Source organism: Ptychodera flava, chromosome 13 (assembly GCF_041260155.1).
Source record: "Ptychodera flava strain L36383 chromosome 13, AS_Pfla_20210202, whole genome shotgun sequence".
Lineage (NCBI taxonomy): Eukaryota > Metazoa > Hemichordata > Enteropneusta > Ptychoderidae > Ptychodera > Ptychodera flava.
This window is the reverse complement of record NC_091940.1, coordinates 24,526,675-24,545,798: the sequence shown is the minus strand read 5'-3', so window position 1 is coordinate 24,545,798 and position 19,124 is coordinate 24,526,675. Positions and strand designations below refer to the sequence as shown.

Here is a 19,124-nt window from a genome sequence, read left to right as displayed (position 1 = left end):
AATGCCCTCACCATGTTCCCTCTATCCTTATCAAACAAGTCTGAAACACTTTGCTTTCTCATGTAAGTCTTAGCTTGAAAGTTATATTCGTATGTCTCCAAACAAAAATAGCCGGCAAGAAACAAATGAATAGGTTTCTGTTGTGCATGTCAGCCTTTTGACGATATTTAGGTCACAGGTTGATTGCCAACATAAAATATTTGAACTTTTTTCATGGAAAACATGTTCAGAAAATACACCCATGTCAGCCATTTTGACATTTCAGCTACATTTCATTGACATTTCTGGAATACAAAAATGTACACATCTTAAGAACATGTGAAAAGCGAAAGATAGAACTTTGCAGTCTGATTTATAAGTGTCACACATTTCTTCCTATATTTTGTAAACCGAGTACTAACAGTTTTTAAAATGCCAAGTAACATCAATTTCCTTCAAAGATGTTCCTTGAAAAAGGCTGACCAATGCACACGACAATGGCTAAACGTGATTGTTGTGAATTGCAATACTTATGTGACAATAATTCCATTTATTTTGACTTTTGGTTTCAGTTGGTACAGCAACGTCTTCCCTTGCAAGAGCCAAGGTGAGAGTGTGCGTTTGTGATGTCACATGATTGAGCCAACTTGACAGCTGTGAAACCTCGGAGACTGCCCATGGTACATAACAGTACTACCACTACTCCAATCAAACCAGGTCTGAACTACAAAAAATTGTAGGTAGAGGACACATGTTTTAAAACTGTGTCATGAACTACCGAAAAATGATTAATTTGTCGTGATGAAATTGATAAATCATTTCATGTATATACCAAGATTAATTTTTGAAATATATTTATCAGACTGCTGATCGTGGTGGCAGGGATGCTGGGCGCTGTGAAAGCCCAGAATTTAATACTTTGTGCCCTGACACTGATCTCTGCAATACAGTGCTTATTGACACTGCTCGTTGAGTTGAGTGGTTAACTCTCAAAGTATGGGGATGTGTGTATCATACTTGCTTCATGTGTTTTAGATTTCTTCATTTTGTTTGTTTCAGTCAAAAATATTTCAAATTTACAGCAATGTATTACAATCCTGATAAACTCAGTGTAACGAAGCAAATCAGAGAAGGGGTAAAAATGTGTTTCAAACCAGATACGAAAAAAGCACGCAAAATATATGTTAAGAAATACAAAGGACATGTAGGGTTAACATGTTCTCTATTCAATTTTCAATGATAGAGTCACAGTGTTTGAAATATGAATTAGAATTACGAGTTACTATTACCCAAAAGTGCTAGTTTATACTGTTTTAAGTATGTCAAAAATATCACTAAAATTTATTATAACTTAGTAAGCTGATCAAGTTTAGGGTAGTTCTTACATGCTGTGTATTATAAATACATACATACAAGTGCACTTTTTAAAGCACTAAAAGTTCACTTTTTTGCAGTCGTTGCACCGCAAACATCCTTTGTTGATTTTCAAACAGACAACTCATCTAATTGATATAAAATTTAGTCTAATTACATTTTTGTACTTTCCAAAGAGTCTGACTGGACTTTAACATAGCAGCTGCATGCTCTGAGATATTACGTCTTTACACTTTCCAGTAGCTAATGATATTCAAAGGTGCCATTGTGCTTCAAGTAAGGTACATTTCTAATAGAAGGGAAGTTATTTAGGGAGGGGAAAGAACATTACTTTATTGTTGCATGTATACTTTCTCAAGATGATGGAAATTTTTCCTTGTGTATTTGCCAATTACTTTACAGAACTCCATGCAAAAATTGCAAAATGTACATAGACTTGTCAGAAAGTGTTTGTGATATTGCCTAATATGATTTTCAGCTTTGGATCAACCAGATGGTTAGTTCCCAGACAGACAAATTAATAGAGAACACGAAACTATATACTAACTTTGAATATATATATCAGAATGTACATACAAAGGCATGCTGTGGCAGAAGCATGGATTTTTTTTTGGCTTCAGATTTTCTTGATTAGATGCCCATACTCATACATGGCAAGACATCAACTGCACTCCTGTGTACTTTTTGTGTACAATGTATGAGATTGATTTTGACAATAAGATAAATGAAATATGTGTACCGACCGTGAGGAGACAGTTGAAAGGTCATTCATTATATGGTAATGGCCATTCCCTTCAAATAACCAATTACGAGCAATATATCTTGAATATCATTGTTTTGTTATATTAAGCTGATCAAACAAGAATTTATCCCAAACTGTTTGCCATAGCTCTCAACTCTTACTGTATAAAGAATTACTCAATTTATTTTTCCTTTGTATTGAGGGTTATTTGTATACTTTCCTCATAAACTTGTCACTGTACAACGTGCAGGATGCCTGATGTTTTACGAATGATATTCCCTGTTTATGAGGCACCTCTTCACGGAGGTTTTCATGGCCAATAGCCAGCGAGACTATAGAAAACAGTTAAATCCTAATAGGGCTTTTGAGTTATTTGGAGAGTTAAGGGGTGAAATAATGAGACAAAAATAGCTGTTTTGCCGATTTTCTCCACGTTTCATCATGGAATTTGACTTCAGAAATGTCTTGTTCATAAAAATGTACTTGCATACACATGACAAAATATGTTTGTACATATTACAGTTGCAATTTTCAAAATCTTGTACATTTTCCACATTACAATGACAATAACAAAATCTCTTCTTTTTTTTTCGGGAAGCAGACAGACCTTTAAGTTGGATATTCTTCTAGGTTTACTTTAGTTTTGTGTTATTTTGAATTTCGTAATGGGAACAGTTTCTGTTACCCATGAGGTTTCATGAGAACCATTGCCTTGAACTCTTATTTCCTAAGACTTACTCTGTTCAATCCACGATCCCTCTGTCCCAAATCGTGGTTCAATTAACAACAATTCAAGATGTGTTTCTGTGTTTCATTTTTTCCTGCAAGATTTTATATACACGTACTCAAGGTGTGTACATAGTGCAAGTACTGCTACGCTGTTTACCTTTACAGATGTCATACATTTCTACACCCCATGTGTTTATAGGCGCTTGATCATTTATAATGTCTGTGAAATATAATAGCTGTTGTAACCTTTCTCACTCACATTACCAAGAACGGAGTCTACACTCACTGTCGGTAACAACAGAGTGTGGGCAAACGATGCTTGTGAAAGATGACGGCGTTGGTGGCGCTCTAGATAAGCCTCACATCACAGCAATATACAACTTGACTTGCACCAAAAAGACACTTCAGTGTTGCCACCTAATGTCACAACAAGGTTTTTCATGTTAGGAAATATTTCATCCACAAATATTTTTTACCAAATGATGGTGAACATGTTCTCTTACAGTGTTCCGTGATTTTAGATGCAAGTAGAGTTATCCTGTGCATTAAATTCCCAAATAGGGATGGTTCTTTATGACTTTCCACAAAAAGTGGTAAAACACCACAGTTGTTCAACTTGTAATTGCAGTGGTGTGAGCCACTTCTAGAGCGCCACCACTGCTGGAAGTGTTGATGTAGATGTCTGCCTTTGTTTGTTGAGTGACCTCCTGACCCTCAGATGCCAAATCTGTTCTGCATATCCCCAGAGGTCCAAACAAAAGAGAAAAAGAAAGACAACAGAATTGAACCAATGGCGTCCCTAAGATGGCCCAATCAATGAAAATACTTGTGTCAATTTATACCTCTTTAAATATGAAAAGATGTGAATTTTTAGAGTGGATCTAAGCGTAACCGAGAGTCTATGTTATGGTGAAAGATTCACTCATCAAGCCATATTATTTTGAAAGTTAGTGTTTTACTTTGAGTTATGTTACACAAACGTGCAAAAACCTAGTCCAAAAGTTTTCTTGTCGCAATTAACCCTTTGCACCATGAAAATCTCTGCGTGATGATTTGTCATAAGTTACCAGGGGTCAAAGTTCAAAGGATAAAGGGTCAGGGTAAAAAAAAATGAAAATTAAAATCACGGCATATAATCGTATTTAGGAGCATTTTTACATTTCTTTACCTTCCAGGACAGTCGCCCGTATCAGGACACTTTTCAGTTATCCAAGTAACTCTGAAATTTTAAAAAACTGTATAGTTGATTTACACCATATTCATATAATCTTTTTGAGTCTTGACCGTGTTTTCTGTTGACCTGCATGTACATACTATACTAGATTGTTTCAGCTTTGAAAAAAACAGTGGTGAATGTCACTTTGAGAATGTTGATCCATTGCCAGTAAATAATGACAAAAGATTGGAACTTGGAAAAAGTGATCAGTAATTAACAAGAGGAATCACACCCAAGATTTCACATTTACAAATTTTATTTTAAAAACAATTGCAAAACAAAGGATGAAATAATTATTGCTGTAATACAGTGCAAATTGTGTATTTTGTTGGTTTGTGCTTTAGAACACTTGCATTCCATTTTTGAGTAATTTGTTTTGAATATTGTCGCACATATCTTAGGACTAATGCATGGAAGGAGCTAGGCTTGTTACAGTAACGAGGAGAGTGGCATATGATATGTCTGTTTTCCGGACCAGGGATGCTTTTTGCTCAAGATTGTACGTAAACTTGTACATCTAAAGGTAATGAAATTGTCCTTAGCGTTGTATAAACGTACACAGATTAAGGAAAATATATGTTCTGGCAGTTCCATGGGTGCATTAACCTCTCTGTAACAAGTTTTCATTTGGCCTGGAGTCAAATAAACTGTACTAATGAAAGAAAACTACTGCGTCTTGCTTTCCATTTTGTGATCAGTTTTCTTATGATAAATTACAGCACTCAAAAGTTCAATGTAGCAGCTTTTACAGCCATTTGTGAAAAACATTTACAACCTGACATTCGGCGTCATGATTTGATGTCAATGTCAACGTTATGACTGATGCCAACAAGTTACTAAATGTTGTATGTCCTCAGAACAGTGAGGGTAAAATAATAAAGTTCATTTACTCATAAAAATTTTGTTTCAAAAACAAATATCGAGAAACAACTGACAGCCTGCTTTGTCCGTTTGAAATTGATTGTCAATTGTGTCATGTTATACAAAGGGAAAAAAACTCATAAAAGTTAAAATCATAATATATACATAAAAAACCAATCTCTTGATTATGTATGAATTAAAGATGTTCAGTAATTTAAATGCGACTGTTTCAGGTTCATCTTCAGGGCCTTGTTCGTCCTTCATTGGTACGTCGTAGTGTCGTTATCACCGTGACCGGACTAGAAATACCTGGCCATAGCTATCGCTGCCAGGGAATCTAGGCTTGTGTCATCCACCATAGCAGACATTTCATCGAGGACGTCGTGCACCGATTGGTAGTCACCCGTCTTGGCGTTCACGATGCTGTTGGTGTGATTGTATGAACATGTGCACTCCGTAACTCGGTCGTAGATTGGTGCGTTGATCTCCGAACTCTGGTCCCCGCTTCTGAAGTGCGTCCACTGGGGTTTCTGTCGATGGAAGAAAAACAAAAGCATAAGTACAGAATACGAGTGGGGGCGTCGTTGATTTGACTCCAATCATGCTAGTGATTACAGAAAATCCGTAGATAATAAGTAGCGTTTGCCAAAAGTGTCGGAAGTGATTAATGTATGTGTACCATAATTCTCGCTAATGCGACTAACGATCAAACATTTCGTCGAGTGGCAATCTTTTAAATGTCAACACCACAGTTTTCACGACACATAAAATGATAATTGTAATCATAGGGTGTTTGATTGTTGTGTGTATCGTCAAAAGCGCAAATAGTGATTAAGGAAAACTTCATCTGTGACAAAAGAATGCAAAATTTCTAAGCGCTACCTCTCCCATCAGCTCTGATGATGTGAAGGAGCTTTTGGTTTGTGCTTTTCACTTTGTGATCAAATAAATCATAAAGAGACCAAATTTATCTTCGTCACTTCAACAATCCTATTCAAGATTAAAATGGTTCAGAGTTCAAATAATAAAATTTTCATCCCTGGACGCTTTATGCTACATTGGCAGCATCGTTGTTTACTTGAATATTGATTCTCGGGCAAACAATGCAAAGTTGCTGTCATATAATGTAGAATTACTGTTTTCTTTAAAGAAAATTGCTTACCTGATCCGGTTGAGAGCTTGGCATTTTGCTTTGAAAATGTTTGCTGTCTTCTGCAAAGGAGTAGAAATTTTCGTCGTAATGGTCAGTGAGTTCTGTTGAAAGACCTGATGGTGCTTCTTGGTCACGGGCGTCGTTCGCGAATCTGTTCTGTACTCCTCCATCGTCCGGGCACGCGCTGTCGGAGTAAGCTGTGATGTGGTTGGGACTTGTCGCACTCTGTTCAAATTGACAGTGGGTCTGGTGGTTTGCAGGGGTGTAGAAATCTTGCTGGTTTTGCGAAGACGGTGTCGTGTGGTAAAAGTAATTCGGGTACCATTGTTGCATGTGTCGATACTGTCCGTACGACTGATCGCCGTGCAACGCTTCGCCACTCTGCCGTTGACAGCCCGTCGTCTCACTTATCGAGGGAGGTGCCGACTGGGTTTGAATTTTCTGATGTCGGTTTAGTTCTGCAGCAGAGCGGCCTTGTGTCGGTACTCTGCAAGATTGCAAGGCTGTCGTTGAGTTGTTCTTCAGGGATTCGAAATAACTGATATGCTTCGTACCTGTTTTGGTCGACGATGCGGCGTCCTTGGCCAGATAGCTCACAAGTCGTGCCTGCATCTTCTTGATGTCCAGTTTGGAATTCGGTTTCACTGCCCAGAAGTTGTCCTTCCCGAACGGCCGGCGGAAGTCCCGCAGCACTTTATCGAAGCGGCCGCTGGCGGAGAGGTTGTGGCGAACGCTGTTCTTCCAGCCCGTGTAGTCACCCTGAAAGCAGACGAAGGTTCGCTCCAAGTAATCTGTTATTTCTCGCAAGGTAAGCATTTTAGTCAGGGACGACTCGATGGCTATGGTGATCAGCTCCACGAAGGAGAACGGCGGTTTGCTGTGTCTCGTGTAGTGTGGCCGCGTAACGCCTCTGGTGCGGGACTGCCGAGCCAGGGAATCTCCGTTCGAGTTGGCCATTTTTCAAGCGCTGTCTTGTAAGTTCGGTGTGCTGCTTCTTGAACGAGCAAAATGAATGAACTACAATGCCGAAATCTCACTCGTTTATAGTGTTCCAACGACGGATTAAGCTTTTGACACCTTGGATTATCTGCTAGAAGGTGTAGGCAACCACCCGGGAAGAAACGCTTTGCATAATCCGATGCTGGCAATTAATGAGAAAATGATTACTTAGCACCGCCCAAGCCATGTAGCACCTCGCACGCGACGAGGTGCAACTGCGTCCTTATTCTAAAAAGATAATCGATTTAATGATACCGTGACACTTGCAACGAAATGGACTCAAACACACGGGGGATATTTTTCGGGTTTTTTTTCACCCTACCTGGTTCGCCCTTTTCTTCCAATGGTTGTATTTGTTCGATTTTCACAGTTTGCCCAACGATCATCACCTCAACACCTTCGCGATGTTAGAACTTCCTGTCTCAACAATAGAAGTTGTGCGGATGGTGTCAAGCGATGGTATAAGCCGCGTTGTAAGCTTGTTTGATGTTGAGCTGCACGCGACAACTGCCGTAACCATGGAGGCAAGATCATATGCAAGAGGCAGGGCGGGCGGGGACCGGGGGGGTGGGGGGTGAATGTTCTTGAGGAAAAGTTTTGAATTGTCTGCACACATATATCCCCTTTGTTTTGGTGCGTTGAATTTTGTGATTTTGTGTTTTCAGATACACCAGATACACCAGATTATAAAATAAGTTACTATGCCCTCAAAAATGAATAGAGATACAAATTTAGTTGGAAATCACGGACACATGGAGAAATTTCCTTTGGAGGATAGATAAAGGGGGTTAAGCTATAAAAACGAAAGAATTACGTGTCGCCACCGTTGTAAACCACTGGCCTGTTTGCGGCAACAGTCTGACCCCCAAAAAAGTGTGTTTGTTATTTTGCCAAGGAATAGTAGAAGCGAGACCTCCAAAATTTCTGCAGAGCATTATGAAGCGGAAATAAAGCTCTAGCATTTCACATGCACCAGTTTTCGTGATCGACGGTTCATAATTTCAAAATGACAACTTTTCGACTTAACGTCTCCTGGGTTTACAATCAATATTAGCTCCTAGGGTATGGCTTGAATTTTGCAAGTAGTTGTTGCTTTATTAAAATTACCATTAAACTTCTTTCTACTTCCCTCTAAACTGTGAGTAAACTAAAAACTACCACCTTTGCAAACACACACACATTATGTAAAACACGTTGACAACTCAATTCTAGCCCTTGAAACAGAAGTCGCAAACAATGACATCGAATATAATACACAGGTTATCGCCATTGACGAGTTTACACTAGGGGACAGGAAACCTTATTTTCAAAAAAAAACAAGAAAAGGCCATAAAAGACTGTACATTATGACAAAAATTGTAGCCCTGCTTTGACCGTCAAAGATAAAATTCACTCTATTTACTCGTTATCGAGTTCATTGACAGTAGAAGCGAGAGATTTATCACAATTGGTTCTCTATTCTTCCCCAATCACTGTAAATGTCAAACTGATAACAATTTTCTTTTCAAAGCTGACAGCTTTCGACAGGTGAAGTGTCAACACGGGTATTGTTCGCGGGATTTCCATAAGTAATGCTCCATTTCCTCATAAAATAGCCGATTAGTAGCACGTTATGCAGGCTTCGTTGATAAGGAATGGCATGAATATTCATGATGGTTCCTTGTGTACATTTCATAATGCAAGTACCAGTAGAGAGTGCACTTAGGTGTAATGATAGCCGATGGGCATGTACAGGCACAAAGGGACAAGCTTGCCTCAATCATGGAGCTAAAGCTCCATGCCTCAATGTTCTAGGCAAAAGCGGTGAAAAGTTTCATGGTGTTTATAGGCATCTATATCAAAGTTCCTAATCTCTGTACGCTTGCGTATGATCTTTAACCCTAGTTGACGATGCAAACTTGACTATCCTACTGTAAGCTTAGCTTTTCTTTCTTTACATATGTCGTTAGTTGTTCCCGCCTCTTATTTGTATTACAAATTTTCATCATTTGATACGTTTTGAATGTTTGCCTTTGCTTAGCTGTTGGTTAGAAGTCGTGGTGATCGTTTTCTGAAGGCTTTCCGTCTTGTGCGCATCACCGTCACCACAGTCGTTTGGAGAGCTATTCAGCGCTGGGACTATTCGCCCTATAGACGAGTGTGCAGAAGCGAGTATTTCTCGCTTCTGCACACTCGTCTATAGGGCGAATAGTCCCAGCGCTGAATAGCTCTCCAAACGACTGTGCCGTCACCACGGTGGTGGTGTAAAAAGTCGTCGAAGTCAAAATCAGCACATGAAAGACAGGAAACCCGTCAGAAAACTACCTCCACTGCTCAGCTACGGACCCCATGGAGAAAGCCTCTGCTAGGCCACGGTTCCTCTATCGCAGAGAGTCCGTGGCTGGGCATACTCGTTCATACAAAATTTGACGCGAAAACACCAATCATGCTACCCACTGCATTGTGACATAAGGGAAAACCATTTGATTTCTGGGGGGGGGGATGGAGGATCTGGGGAAAAAATTTGTCGGCAGGTGAAGGACAGAAAAAAAAATTGATCCAACAATGGCTTGAGAAAAAAAATTGTTCCAACAGACAGGACAGAAAAAAAAATTTGTCGCCATGTGCTAAAATCACCAAAGTTTGGGACTGATTCTAAAAAAACCGCTGGAGGGCGGCCGCCTACGGCGGCACTAATATTTTCAATATTTTAGAGTGAATCCTGATGTTAAAAATCTGGCATATAAATAAACTTGAATACTTCAAGACGTTCAAAGTTTCATTGTGATGACAGTGTTTTAAATACGTTGCAATAAAGCATTGACACAGTCAGTATTAAAAGGGGAACCATTGGACTTGCTGTGATCTGTATCTACTGAAAATTTAAAACAAACGACACGATTCAATGAACTACTTTTAAAAGCAATATATTATTCTCAAAATATATGTCTTTCCTTGCAATGAAAATACAATAACAAATAATGAAATACAAACACAACTTTTGTAAAACATGACTTCTTTCCTAAGAAGTTGACAGTACTGATTTTATATAAAACACAGCTATAGTACTGACTTTCACAACTGTATGATCACTACACTTCTATACTAGTCACTATCAGCCTGGTTTAACCAGACGGCTGATCTGTTCAGTGGATTGAACAGATCAGCGGTCTGGTTTAACCAGGCTACTATTACTCTACTCAGGAGACTATGGCAGTGGCTTCATGGATGACAGTAGGCAGATCCCATATCTTTTTGGTTCGGTACATGCAGGTACCTGCTGAGCACCTGTAAGAAAGGAAAATTGAAAGAAAGGAAAATTGTTATTTTTATTAAAAATTGTCTGCAGTAGTTTTGTGTTTGATTAAAAGGTTTCTCACTTTGGAAAGGGACAAAAGCGTTAATATTGGTGATTTTTATATGCATTTTTATATTACTCCAACATAAACAAAGTCATCACTCAAAATAATCTGCTTATATGACTACCTTTGTCTCCCCTTTCTTGTCTGTTGAATAAAGTGGCAATGTCAGTTGAGTGGATGTCCTTTGCCATCTCTCTTCGGCACTTTGCCTTGACATGTGGATTGGTATTGAGTGATGCTGATATCGCAGCTCTTTTCTTCTTCTTTCTGTTTTCGTTAGCAGCTCTCCTTTTATTGGCTGCTGCCTGCTGGCTAGCTCCGTACAGTTCTTTGTATTTCTCATGCACAGCTGATATGGTGGCCATTTTCTCATTTACCATTTGCACAACTGCCTTGACCTTGGCTTGTAGAGAGTGGTAGAAAACCATACTTTCTTGGTATGACGCAGATTTCTTGTTGAGTTTTTCCACGTCTGCTACACAGCTTAAGTACAGCTGGTCAAGTTTGTCAGTCTGGTTTTTTACTAGTTATTTGTTGTACATAAAATTTTAATAGCAGAACCATGAACACAACAAGTTATTAAAACATCCGGTTGTGAACCAATAACGTGTATGTATAGCATATTGTATTAAAAATTGGCAAGCGAGAAAAAAAATTTGCTTTGCCACTGCATACAGAAAAAATAATTTGATGCAGGACTGACAATAGAAAAAAATTTGCTGTCACAGTCATGGGAAAAAAAATTTGTTGCCCCACCCATTTCCTCCATTCCCCCCCGGAAATCAAATGGTTCACCCCTAACGAAGACCACAGGCTTTGGGCCATGTCATGCTGTTTTGGACCAAGTGTTAACTGGCCCGAGTCGCCCGGCTTTCCTCGGCAGCTGAGTTACTGGCTGGCAAAGCGCCTGTTGGCCAAGGCGTTTACCCAGCGATCAATCACTTATAGCGAGACCGGTCTGCTGATGTTTAGTCCTTCAATTTATAAAATGTTTTGATCTTATATGCCCACAGACTTGGAGCAAGTCTAGGCCAAGCCTAGATGCAAAAAGTACTAATTTTTGCTTGTCAAAGTCTCTCTCTCTCTCTCTCTCTCTCTCTCTCTCTCTCTCTCTCTCTCTCTCTCTCTCTTTTTCTCTCTCTCTCTCTCTCTCTCTCTCTCTCTCTCTCTCTCTCTCTCTCTCTCTCCCCCCGTTCCATGATCTATCCTATCTATCATTCTATCTCATTGTCTATCCATGGACAATGATAATCACGCGACTCAGGAACAGACGTGGCTGAAATGAAAACAAATTCATTCATCAATGAATTTATTTTTCCAATTTTCCCGGTGAGCAGATAAACTAAACCCAACCCGGCATCCAGCAGAACAAGTCAGCTGGTTACCCGTTAATCCCTCCATTTCGTGTTTTGCTTTCATCGTCCCTTAATCCGACCATGGCCGTGAAAGTGGTTTTTCCGGAAAGTCACTCGTCCGGTAACAGTTGAATAAACATTGTGGTCAAAAGTGTGATATCCAGCTAGGTTTACAAAAATCGAAAGTTTATTTGAACAGAAATATGAAATCACAGTTTCTCTCTTTTCTTTTAAATGGATAATCGCAGTGTGGACTCCCTTTTTGTGAGAAATGACTTATGCACACATATTCCACAGAACGTTTTTCGTCATCATTGACTGACTTAGCTCTGCATGGCAGAGCTGTGTGCTACCGGCGTTATACGGCCCGGTGGGAGACCGTATAATGCCGGTAACACACAGCCCTGCCATGCAGAGCTATGACTGACTGGACTGTTAGGTTTTATCCTGTACCGATGATATCCTGGAAATCCATTTGCTCTGCGAAGCAAAGCATTGGACATAGAAATTCAAGGGCGAATACGGAACGAATGTTATCGGTTCAGTGAACAGACTTTTCATTCTATACTCATTCTAAAAAAACTTCAAACGTCGAAATTTAGAAAAAATGCCATTATTACATCTATGATAAGACAAAGTATAGACAGTAGAGGGGGACTATCTATGGACAAAGGCAGTCTTTCTGTCCTCAGTCATAAGAGGGAACGAAACTGGGATTGAAAATTACGATGCTTGTCCTGTGCATTATGCTAATCAAGTGTCTTGCGCAATAAACAACACATCTCGATTCAGTCAGAGGAGTCGGCGTCATCGAAACTACACAGTATCGCCTTCATCACTACGAACATGAACACACCTGAAATCTAAAAACCTCGACGCTTGTGGTAGTTGTCTGAGATATATTAAGGAGTAAAACTTCACCAAATGCTTTGTTGCGTCGCCAGTTATGCGGTGAAAGGCAAATGAGGGACGGCGAAATCTTTCTGCCGACAGCCAACCATGATACAGAATGAAAACTTTCATAGATGAAATGAAATACTAGTACTTCATACAAAAGATATATTTGACAGTGACGTTGTAGTAACCCTACTGTAACTTTGGGTGATTATTGAAATATTTCTGATTTTAATATCAACCAAAGTTCTAATCCCAAAAGCTGGTTGGAATACGCAGTATCTATATTTACTGCAGTAGCGCATGGAGCTAAAACAGGACGTCCGTGAGCTGCGCAGCCCAGAACTTTCGCCGACGATTTTGATTGGTGGAGAAACCAAAAAAAAAACCGGGAAAGTTGTGGGTTGCGGAACTGCAGCAGTATTCTGACTAGCGTGTGATTTCAACCTGTACGTGTAAAGACTGCACTCCGAATTTTAGTCCGGACTGACAACAGGGTACTTTTCACGTTTATAATAAGTTCAACTATAACTTCCCGATCTAGTATTGAAACATGGACAAACGATTGACACAGTGCTAGTCTGTGGCTAGTTTGTTTGTTTTATTTGCATTTCAAGGCCTCCGGCCCCATTGCAAAGAGTTACATTACACAAGAAAAGTTACAATTTGGTATGAAGTAAATATAGTATGAAACAAAGTATTTACAATCGTTAGGAAAATTAATTACTAAGACATTGTTTTCGGAAATTAAATGCCTTATAAATAAATATACACAGCTTACGTATCGTTCCTTCATTTGATGATTGTAGCAAACGGTTAAATTTACAATAATTTGGATGGATATAAGTTTCACTTGAAATATAAAGTACACGAAAATCTTTATAGGCAGGACATTCTAATAAGAAGTGAAATTCATCCTCGACTTTGTTAAGATTGCATAAGGTACAAAATCTTTCACTAGATATTATGCCCGTGTGTCTACCTTCTTCAATATTTAGTGGAAGACACCCACAACGAAAACAAGCAAACAACTGAAGAAATTTAAAATTAAGTTGAAGGGTCAAGTATTTTTCAGGTTCAAGTGCACTTTTGAAATTAACATAATTACGCATTTTTGGTTTTCCACTTATGTTAACCCACCATTGCTGTTTACAGACATCTTTTACTCTTAATTCAAACTCATATAAAAATAAATCCTTATTTCCAACTTCTTGTGCTAACCAACTTTCGCCGACGATTTTGATTGGTGGAGAAACCAAAAAAAAACCGGGAAAGTTGTGGGTTGCGGAACTGCAGCAGTATTCTGACTAGCGTGTGATTTCAACCTGTACGTGTAAAGACTGCACTCCGAATTTTAGTCCGGACTGACAACAGGGTACTTTTCACGTTTATAATAAGTTCAACTATAACTTCCCGATCTAGTATTGAAACATGGACAAACGATTGACACAGTGCTAGTCTGTGGCTGATCTATAGGAGAGCCTGTGGTGACGACTTTGACGTTCAACATCACCGTCTTGAAAGTTGGGGTCATGCACTGTACCATACCTGGGTTGTCGACATAGCAGTCAGCAACTTTGGTGACTTTCTCAGAATCTCTCTTCTACAACCATTACAGTTTATATGTTTCATTCGTTGAGTCACAGACAGGGAGTCGAGTGTGCTCCGTGCATAGGGCTGGAGATCATGTCAGAGAATACACTCGGTGCAACCTCAGACCATAAGAAGCGAGATCTAACCGCTGATCTTATCATGTGCATGGGATATGGAGGCAGTGAGCACGTGTAGAGTAAGGCCAAATAAATATATGTGTTTCCGGTAAACTTATCGAATCTAGAAAAACCAAGACACTTTTTGGTATTTTCAAATAAAATAGAGTAAATTCTCCAAATTTTATATCGTATGGGTCTCGGTAAAGGGTGAAAAAAGTAAATAAAAATTCCTGCAACCAAGTACCTACCCTTATTTGAGAGGTAAACTTATGGTACCGGTAATGAACAAATTTTTTGTGTGGCCTAACTGTGGTCAAATCGGTCAGTTCTATAAATTTGTGCCATGTTCACCTTCAAGTCTATGATAACTTGAAATTAATTGCATGTAGGGGACATGGCTTCGGGCTCGGCTACTCTACGCCACGTGGGGCAAATCAAACTCTCACACAAAAAAAACGCTTTGTATAGAATGCGTTCGCTCTTAGTCTTAGCACGGAGCTAAAAAGGATGCTGTTAGACAGTAAAGATGGGATTTCCCTCATGTTTTGCCAACATTTGTTTCGATTTTGTACTCCAAGTCATAGAACGTTTGGATATATGCGCATTTTCATGACCACAGCCATTCACACAGGGATTGTGGGATGGTGACGGGAGTGTGATTTCGGTCTTCCTCAAGTGTTCACCATATGTAGTACCTGTTGTGGAATTGCCACATTTGCAAACGTTTGCATCGCTCATCATTCTGTCCATTTTGCATTGGATGATGATTTCGATCGGGTTTCGATTTTTGCAACGTCCTTGTTTTTTTAGGACAGACTGTTTTTCGACAACGTTCGCTTTCTGACATGACTTTGCCTGGACGTTTGGACTGCTTGTCGCCATACCGCAAAACCGTCTTATTACCGAAACGCTGTTTGTTATCCTGTAGGCGTCATCACGGTAACCGTGGTTGGATTGCCGTATTGTTGTTCCCTTGTTCTGTGCGTGGACAGTGGAACGTTCTTTTGTCTATGATCTGAGCAATTTCCTGTTGCCTACATGTTTTGTGCTTCCACTATTACAGCCGGAAACATGGGTTCGATTGAGTCATTGAGTCCTGGAGTCAAAGCACACTTCTATACGCCTCGGGAAAAATATTTAGACTCTCATCTTTTCACAATATTTTTTCGGACTCTCAAACTTTTAGAATTCTGTTCTGGTATACCACTAGCGGGGGTTCATTTTAAAGCTCTTGGTGTAAGAAAACTTTTCACCGGTTTAGTTTTTCGAAATTTGAAAATTTTATTTTTCTGCATAGAGATGGCGGCCAATTTGAACAATTATCGGTAAATTTTGTCATTTGTTTCTCTAGTACAAAAATCTGCGCAAAATTTTATTCTTGATTTTAAAAGAGAATAGTTAAAAGATGCCTTCAAGAAAGTTTGCGCAAAAGTTTACAACTTTCACTTTCGAGGCGATGCTACCTTAATTTTTCGAAAATTTTCCCCGTACAGTTAACACAAGGGTGGTGGTCATTTTGAATTTCAAATATCGGCATATGTTAGGTAATGTATTTTTCTAGTACAAAAACTTAACATAGTGACCCATGACTTTTGTTGTTGATTTGATAAGAGAATGATTGAAAGTTTCAATCATTGAGGAAAGTTCAGGCAAAAGTTTAAAGGTATACTGTCACTTGTTCCAATTTTGCTACAGTTACCATGGAAAGAGAATATCTAACCAATCACAGATTTTAAGCGGGCGGCCGCTTTTTAAAAACAGCGCCCTCACATGAGCAATTTTAATACCAAGGAACGCCCCTTTGACCATATATGGGCATATTTAGATTACAGGTGACTGTATACCTTTAAGTCTTCCACTTTTGAGGTGCATACTACTTTCAATGTGTACATCAGTGTATATTGACTCCGAGATTGGTCGCCGTAAATTTGCATATTCCATATATGGTGAAGGGGCGGGGCTTAGCGTACTACCCCGTAACACCTGTAGCTGTCGGTCCTACATATTTGATACGTCAAAGAACATGGTAGTGGTCTATGCTGCTGAGTATGCCGTGGCTGGTCGTGTGGAGGCGCCCTTTTTAAAAAGCGGCCACCCGCGTAAAATCTGATTTGCTATTAAAAAACAGGTGACCGAATACCTTTAATACCGAGTGTTTTCTTCTTTAACGACGAATTTGTCTTTCCTTGTTGCGCGTTCAAATGTTTTTGAATGTTCTCTCTTGACTGTTTACATCGGATTGCACGAATGTTTTAGAAAATGGAAAGAATTATTGTCGAAACTTAGACCTGTGTTTCTGCTACCTCCGTTGTTGATCGATTGACATGAATTGACATGACACGCTACAATGAGATATGGTTTCTAAAGAAACTTTGAAGGGAGGGGGGTTCTCAATTTAGTGACACTTATATCAAGTCCGTCTTGAATAGAAACAAGTGAAAAATTTTCGTGGCTTGATTTTGTATCCTTTCCGCCTCGCAAAATGTAATGTCGGCTACTTCCGGTGCAGCTGAGGGGGGTTGGGGGAGGGGTAATTCTACATTTAGAGGCTGAACTCATTGTTAAATTCGAAGGTTCTGTTTTCAGAATTGTATACAGTATATTATCACGTGTTTGTCTACGTTTTTTTATTATGGTGGATCTATTTGGTGACATTTCTCTGTGTATTCATGACAGACCCTCCACAAGACTGTGGCGCATTGTCCCTCACCATCGTGGAAAGACTGGGTTTTGTTTGTTTGTTTGTTTTGTTTTTTTTTTTTTGTTTTGTTTTGTTGTTGTTGTTTTTTGCCGAAGTCGAGCTTCCTTTGATATGAGCACTGATGTACTAATGGTACTAGAGCTTCCTTATTCAGTACTTGGACTCTCGATTTTCTGAATAAAGTCAGTTTTCCTTTGACATGGATACTGTTATCTGCAACATCTTGTATGTGACAAGCAGTTGGCATCCGCCACATTCGAGCAAACAATAGCCGTCACCGGTGGTGGCGCTCTGGGTAGTTTCCGCAGCTAGGGCGTGCTCTATCGCACTGAAAGAGTTTCGTGTACAGTATTATTGCAGTAAAGTCTGACTCGCCAAACTAGTCATCAACATGGCCCAAGTATGAAAATGAGCTCTTTGTGAAACTCTCAATAACGACTCAGAAATGTTGTAAACTAAAGCGATATAGAAAAATGTGAAATCTGACATTGCTAGCAGAATTATCTGTAATGGGCGTAACGGCTTTGAAAATCTCCCCCCCTCTCCCTCTCTCTCTCTCTCCTCTCCTCTCTCTCCTCTCTCTCTCTCTCTCCTCTCTCTCTCTCTCTTCTCTCTCTCTCTCTCTCTCTCTCTCTCTCTCTCTCTCTCTCTCTCTCTCTCTCTCTCTCTCTCTCTCGTCAGTTCATGGTTTCTAAAGTAATAAACTGTGGTGGAAACTGGAAACAAATCAACAGCTTTGTTTTTCCTGATCAATTTTCAATGATCGAATTTTCATCATAGGGATTTGATATCTCTCTCCGATTTTCTATGGAGATTTGCGGCACGCAAAGTCGTCGATTGCGAAAGAACTCCAAATTGTGGCTTCAAGCTATTAAAACAATTTACAAAATGATTCTGTAAAAAACCGAGTGAAAGACGTTGAACAGTACTTTCACTTCAGTACTTACAAAGTGATTTCACGGCAGCCTCCCAGTCCTCTGAAAACCGAATCTACACCACATTCCACATGCTTCTTTAACCATTCTGAAGTATACAGCACATTGCTTGGTGTTCGGTCTGAGCGGTATTGGAAATCAGTTTTCCTAGGATGTCTACATGTACGGGCTGGTCACCAGCTGAGAACCGTTGGAATAAACCTGACCGTTGCATATCTCATAGAAATCTTCGTGCAGTTGCGAGTAACATATATCCTTTGATGCAGCAGAGGTTCAATAACTGCAAGTATAAAACTATCCTATCAAAACAAATACATTATCTTGACTCTCCATCCTAAGATATGTCGAAATACAATACACCAGCTATAGAAACACAACATAGGTTGTACAGTATGCATCAATTTATTGTTGTTGACAAAGTTGTACAGGGTACAAACAAACAGGCTGCATTAGCGAGTTGAAACCGAAGTATTTCGACTGGATTTTGGGAGTCTGACAAGAGACACCGTCTTTACAGAAAAAACGTCGCAATAAAAAGACTGGAAAATGTGTCAAAATTACAGATGGTGGATCTTTTAGAACATACATCCACCCGTCCCTGACGACTGCTATGTCGCTGCAAGTGTACACGTATACCACACAACTGGCACCAAACATGAACGTGTAGCGAAGCACGCCCTCTAGCGACTGTCTTTCGACAACCACAGAAATATCCCCTGCATTCAAAGGTTCAAATATAAACGTATTTACTGAATTACACTTGGTTTCTACTTCTACCGTTACATTGGACTCAGACAAGTACCACGTCTTAGCATTAGACGTCCCTGAGTACTGCACGGCACCATTTCTAATGTAGGATTGTTTACCTTGTCGCTGATGTTCTATAAACGTAGAGTCAAACAAACCATTGAAGGAAATTATTTGCTTATGTTTTGTAGTTTTTTCCTGAGCCCACTCTGTTTACCTGTCGCCAGCTGTTCCGTTAATCGCTTGGTATCACGGATAAAAATATTACAACTTTCTTTTCTGTTAATATTTACACGATTTATGAAAACAGGCATACTAATGTACAGACGTGAAAATGACTCGCAGTGCACAATTTGAACTTCACGGTTCTTGAATGTAAATAACAG

At 39.5% G+C, this 19,124-nt stretch overlaps 3 protein-coding genes across 3 annotated transcripts in view; 1 reads left to right on the top strand and 2 right to left on the bottom strand.

The window, feature by feature from the left end:
- The window catches only part of LOC139148519 (uncharacterized), a 37,437-nt gene extending 32,731 nt beyond the window's left edge, over positions 1 to 4,706 (top strand). Inside the window, 1 exon segment of the mRNA XM_070720009.1 lies at positions 552 to 4,706. Within this exon segment, the coding sequence (XP_070576110.1) occupies positions 552 to 590 (39 nt within the window). The 3' untranslated portion in view covers positions 591 to 4,706.
- A 435-nt stretch (positions 4,707 to 5,141) lies between these two features.
- Positions 5,142 to 7,175, bottom strand: LOC139147901 (forkhead box protein H1-like). The gene is made up of 2 exons (XM_070719118.1): positions 6,064 to 7,175; positions 5,142 to 5,431 (listed from the first exon to the last, which is right to left on the bottom strand). Exons 1-2 carry the CDS (start codon positions 7,009 to 7,011, stop codon positions 5,201 to 5,203), a joined length of 1,179 nt encoding a protein of 392 aa, XP_070575219.1. The 5' UTR covers positions 7,012 to 7,175; the 3' UTR covers positions 5,142 to 5,200.
- Positions 7,176 to 9,943: 2,768 nt separating this feature from the next.
- LOC139148722 (uncharacterized) lies at positions 9,944 to 11,085 on the bottom strand. Its single transcript, XM_070720196.1, has 2 exons — positions 10,519 to 11,085; positions 9,944 to 10,320 (listed from the first exon to the last, which is right to left on the bottom strand). The coding sequence occupies exons 1-2, from the start codon at positions 10,820 to 10,822 to the stop codon at positions 10,241 to 10,243; spliced, it is 384 nt and encodes a 127-aa protein (XP_070576297.1). The 5' UTR covers positions 10,823 to 11,085; the 3' UTR covers positions 9,944 to 10,240.
- Between the last annotated feature and the right edge of the window lie 8,039 nt (positions 11,086 to 19,124).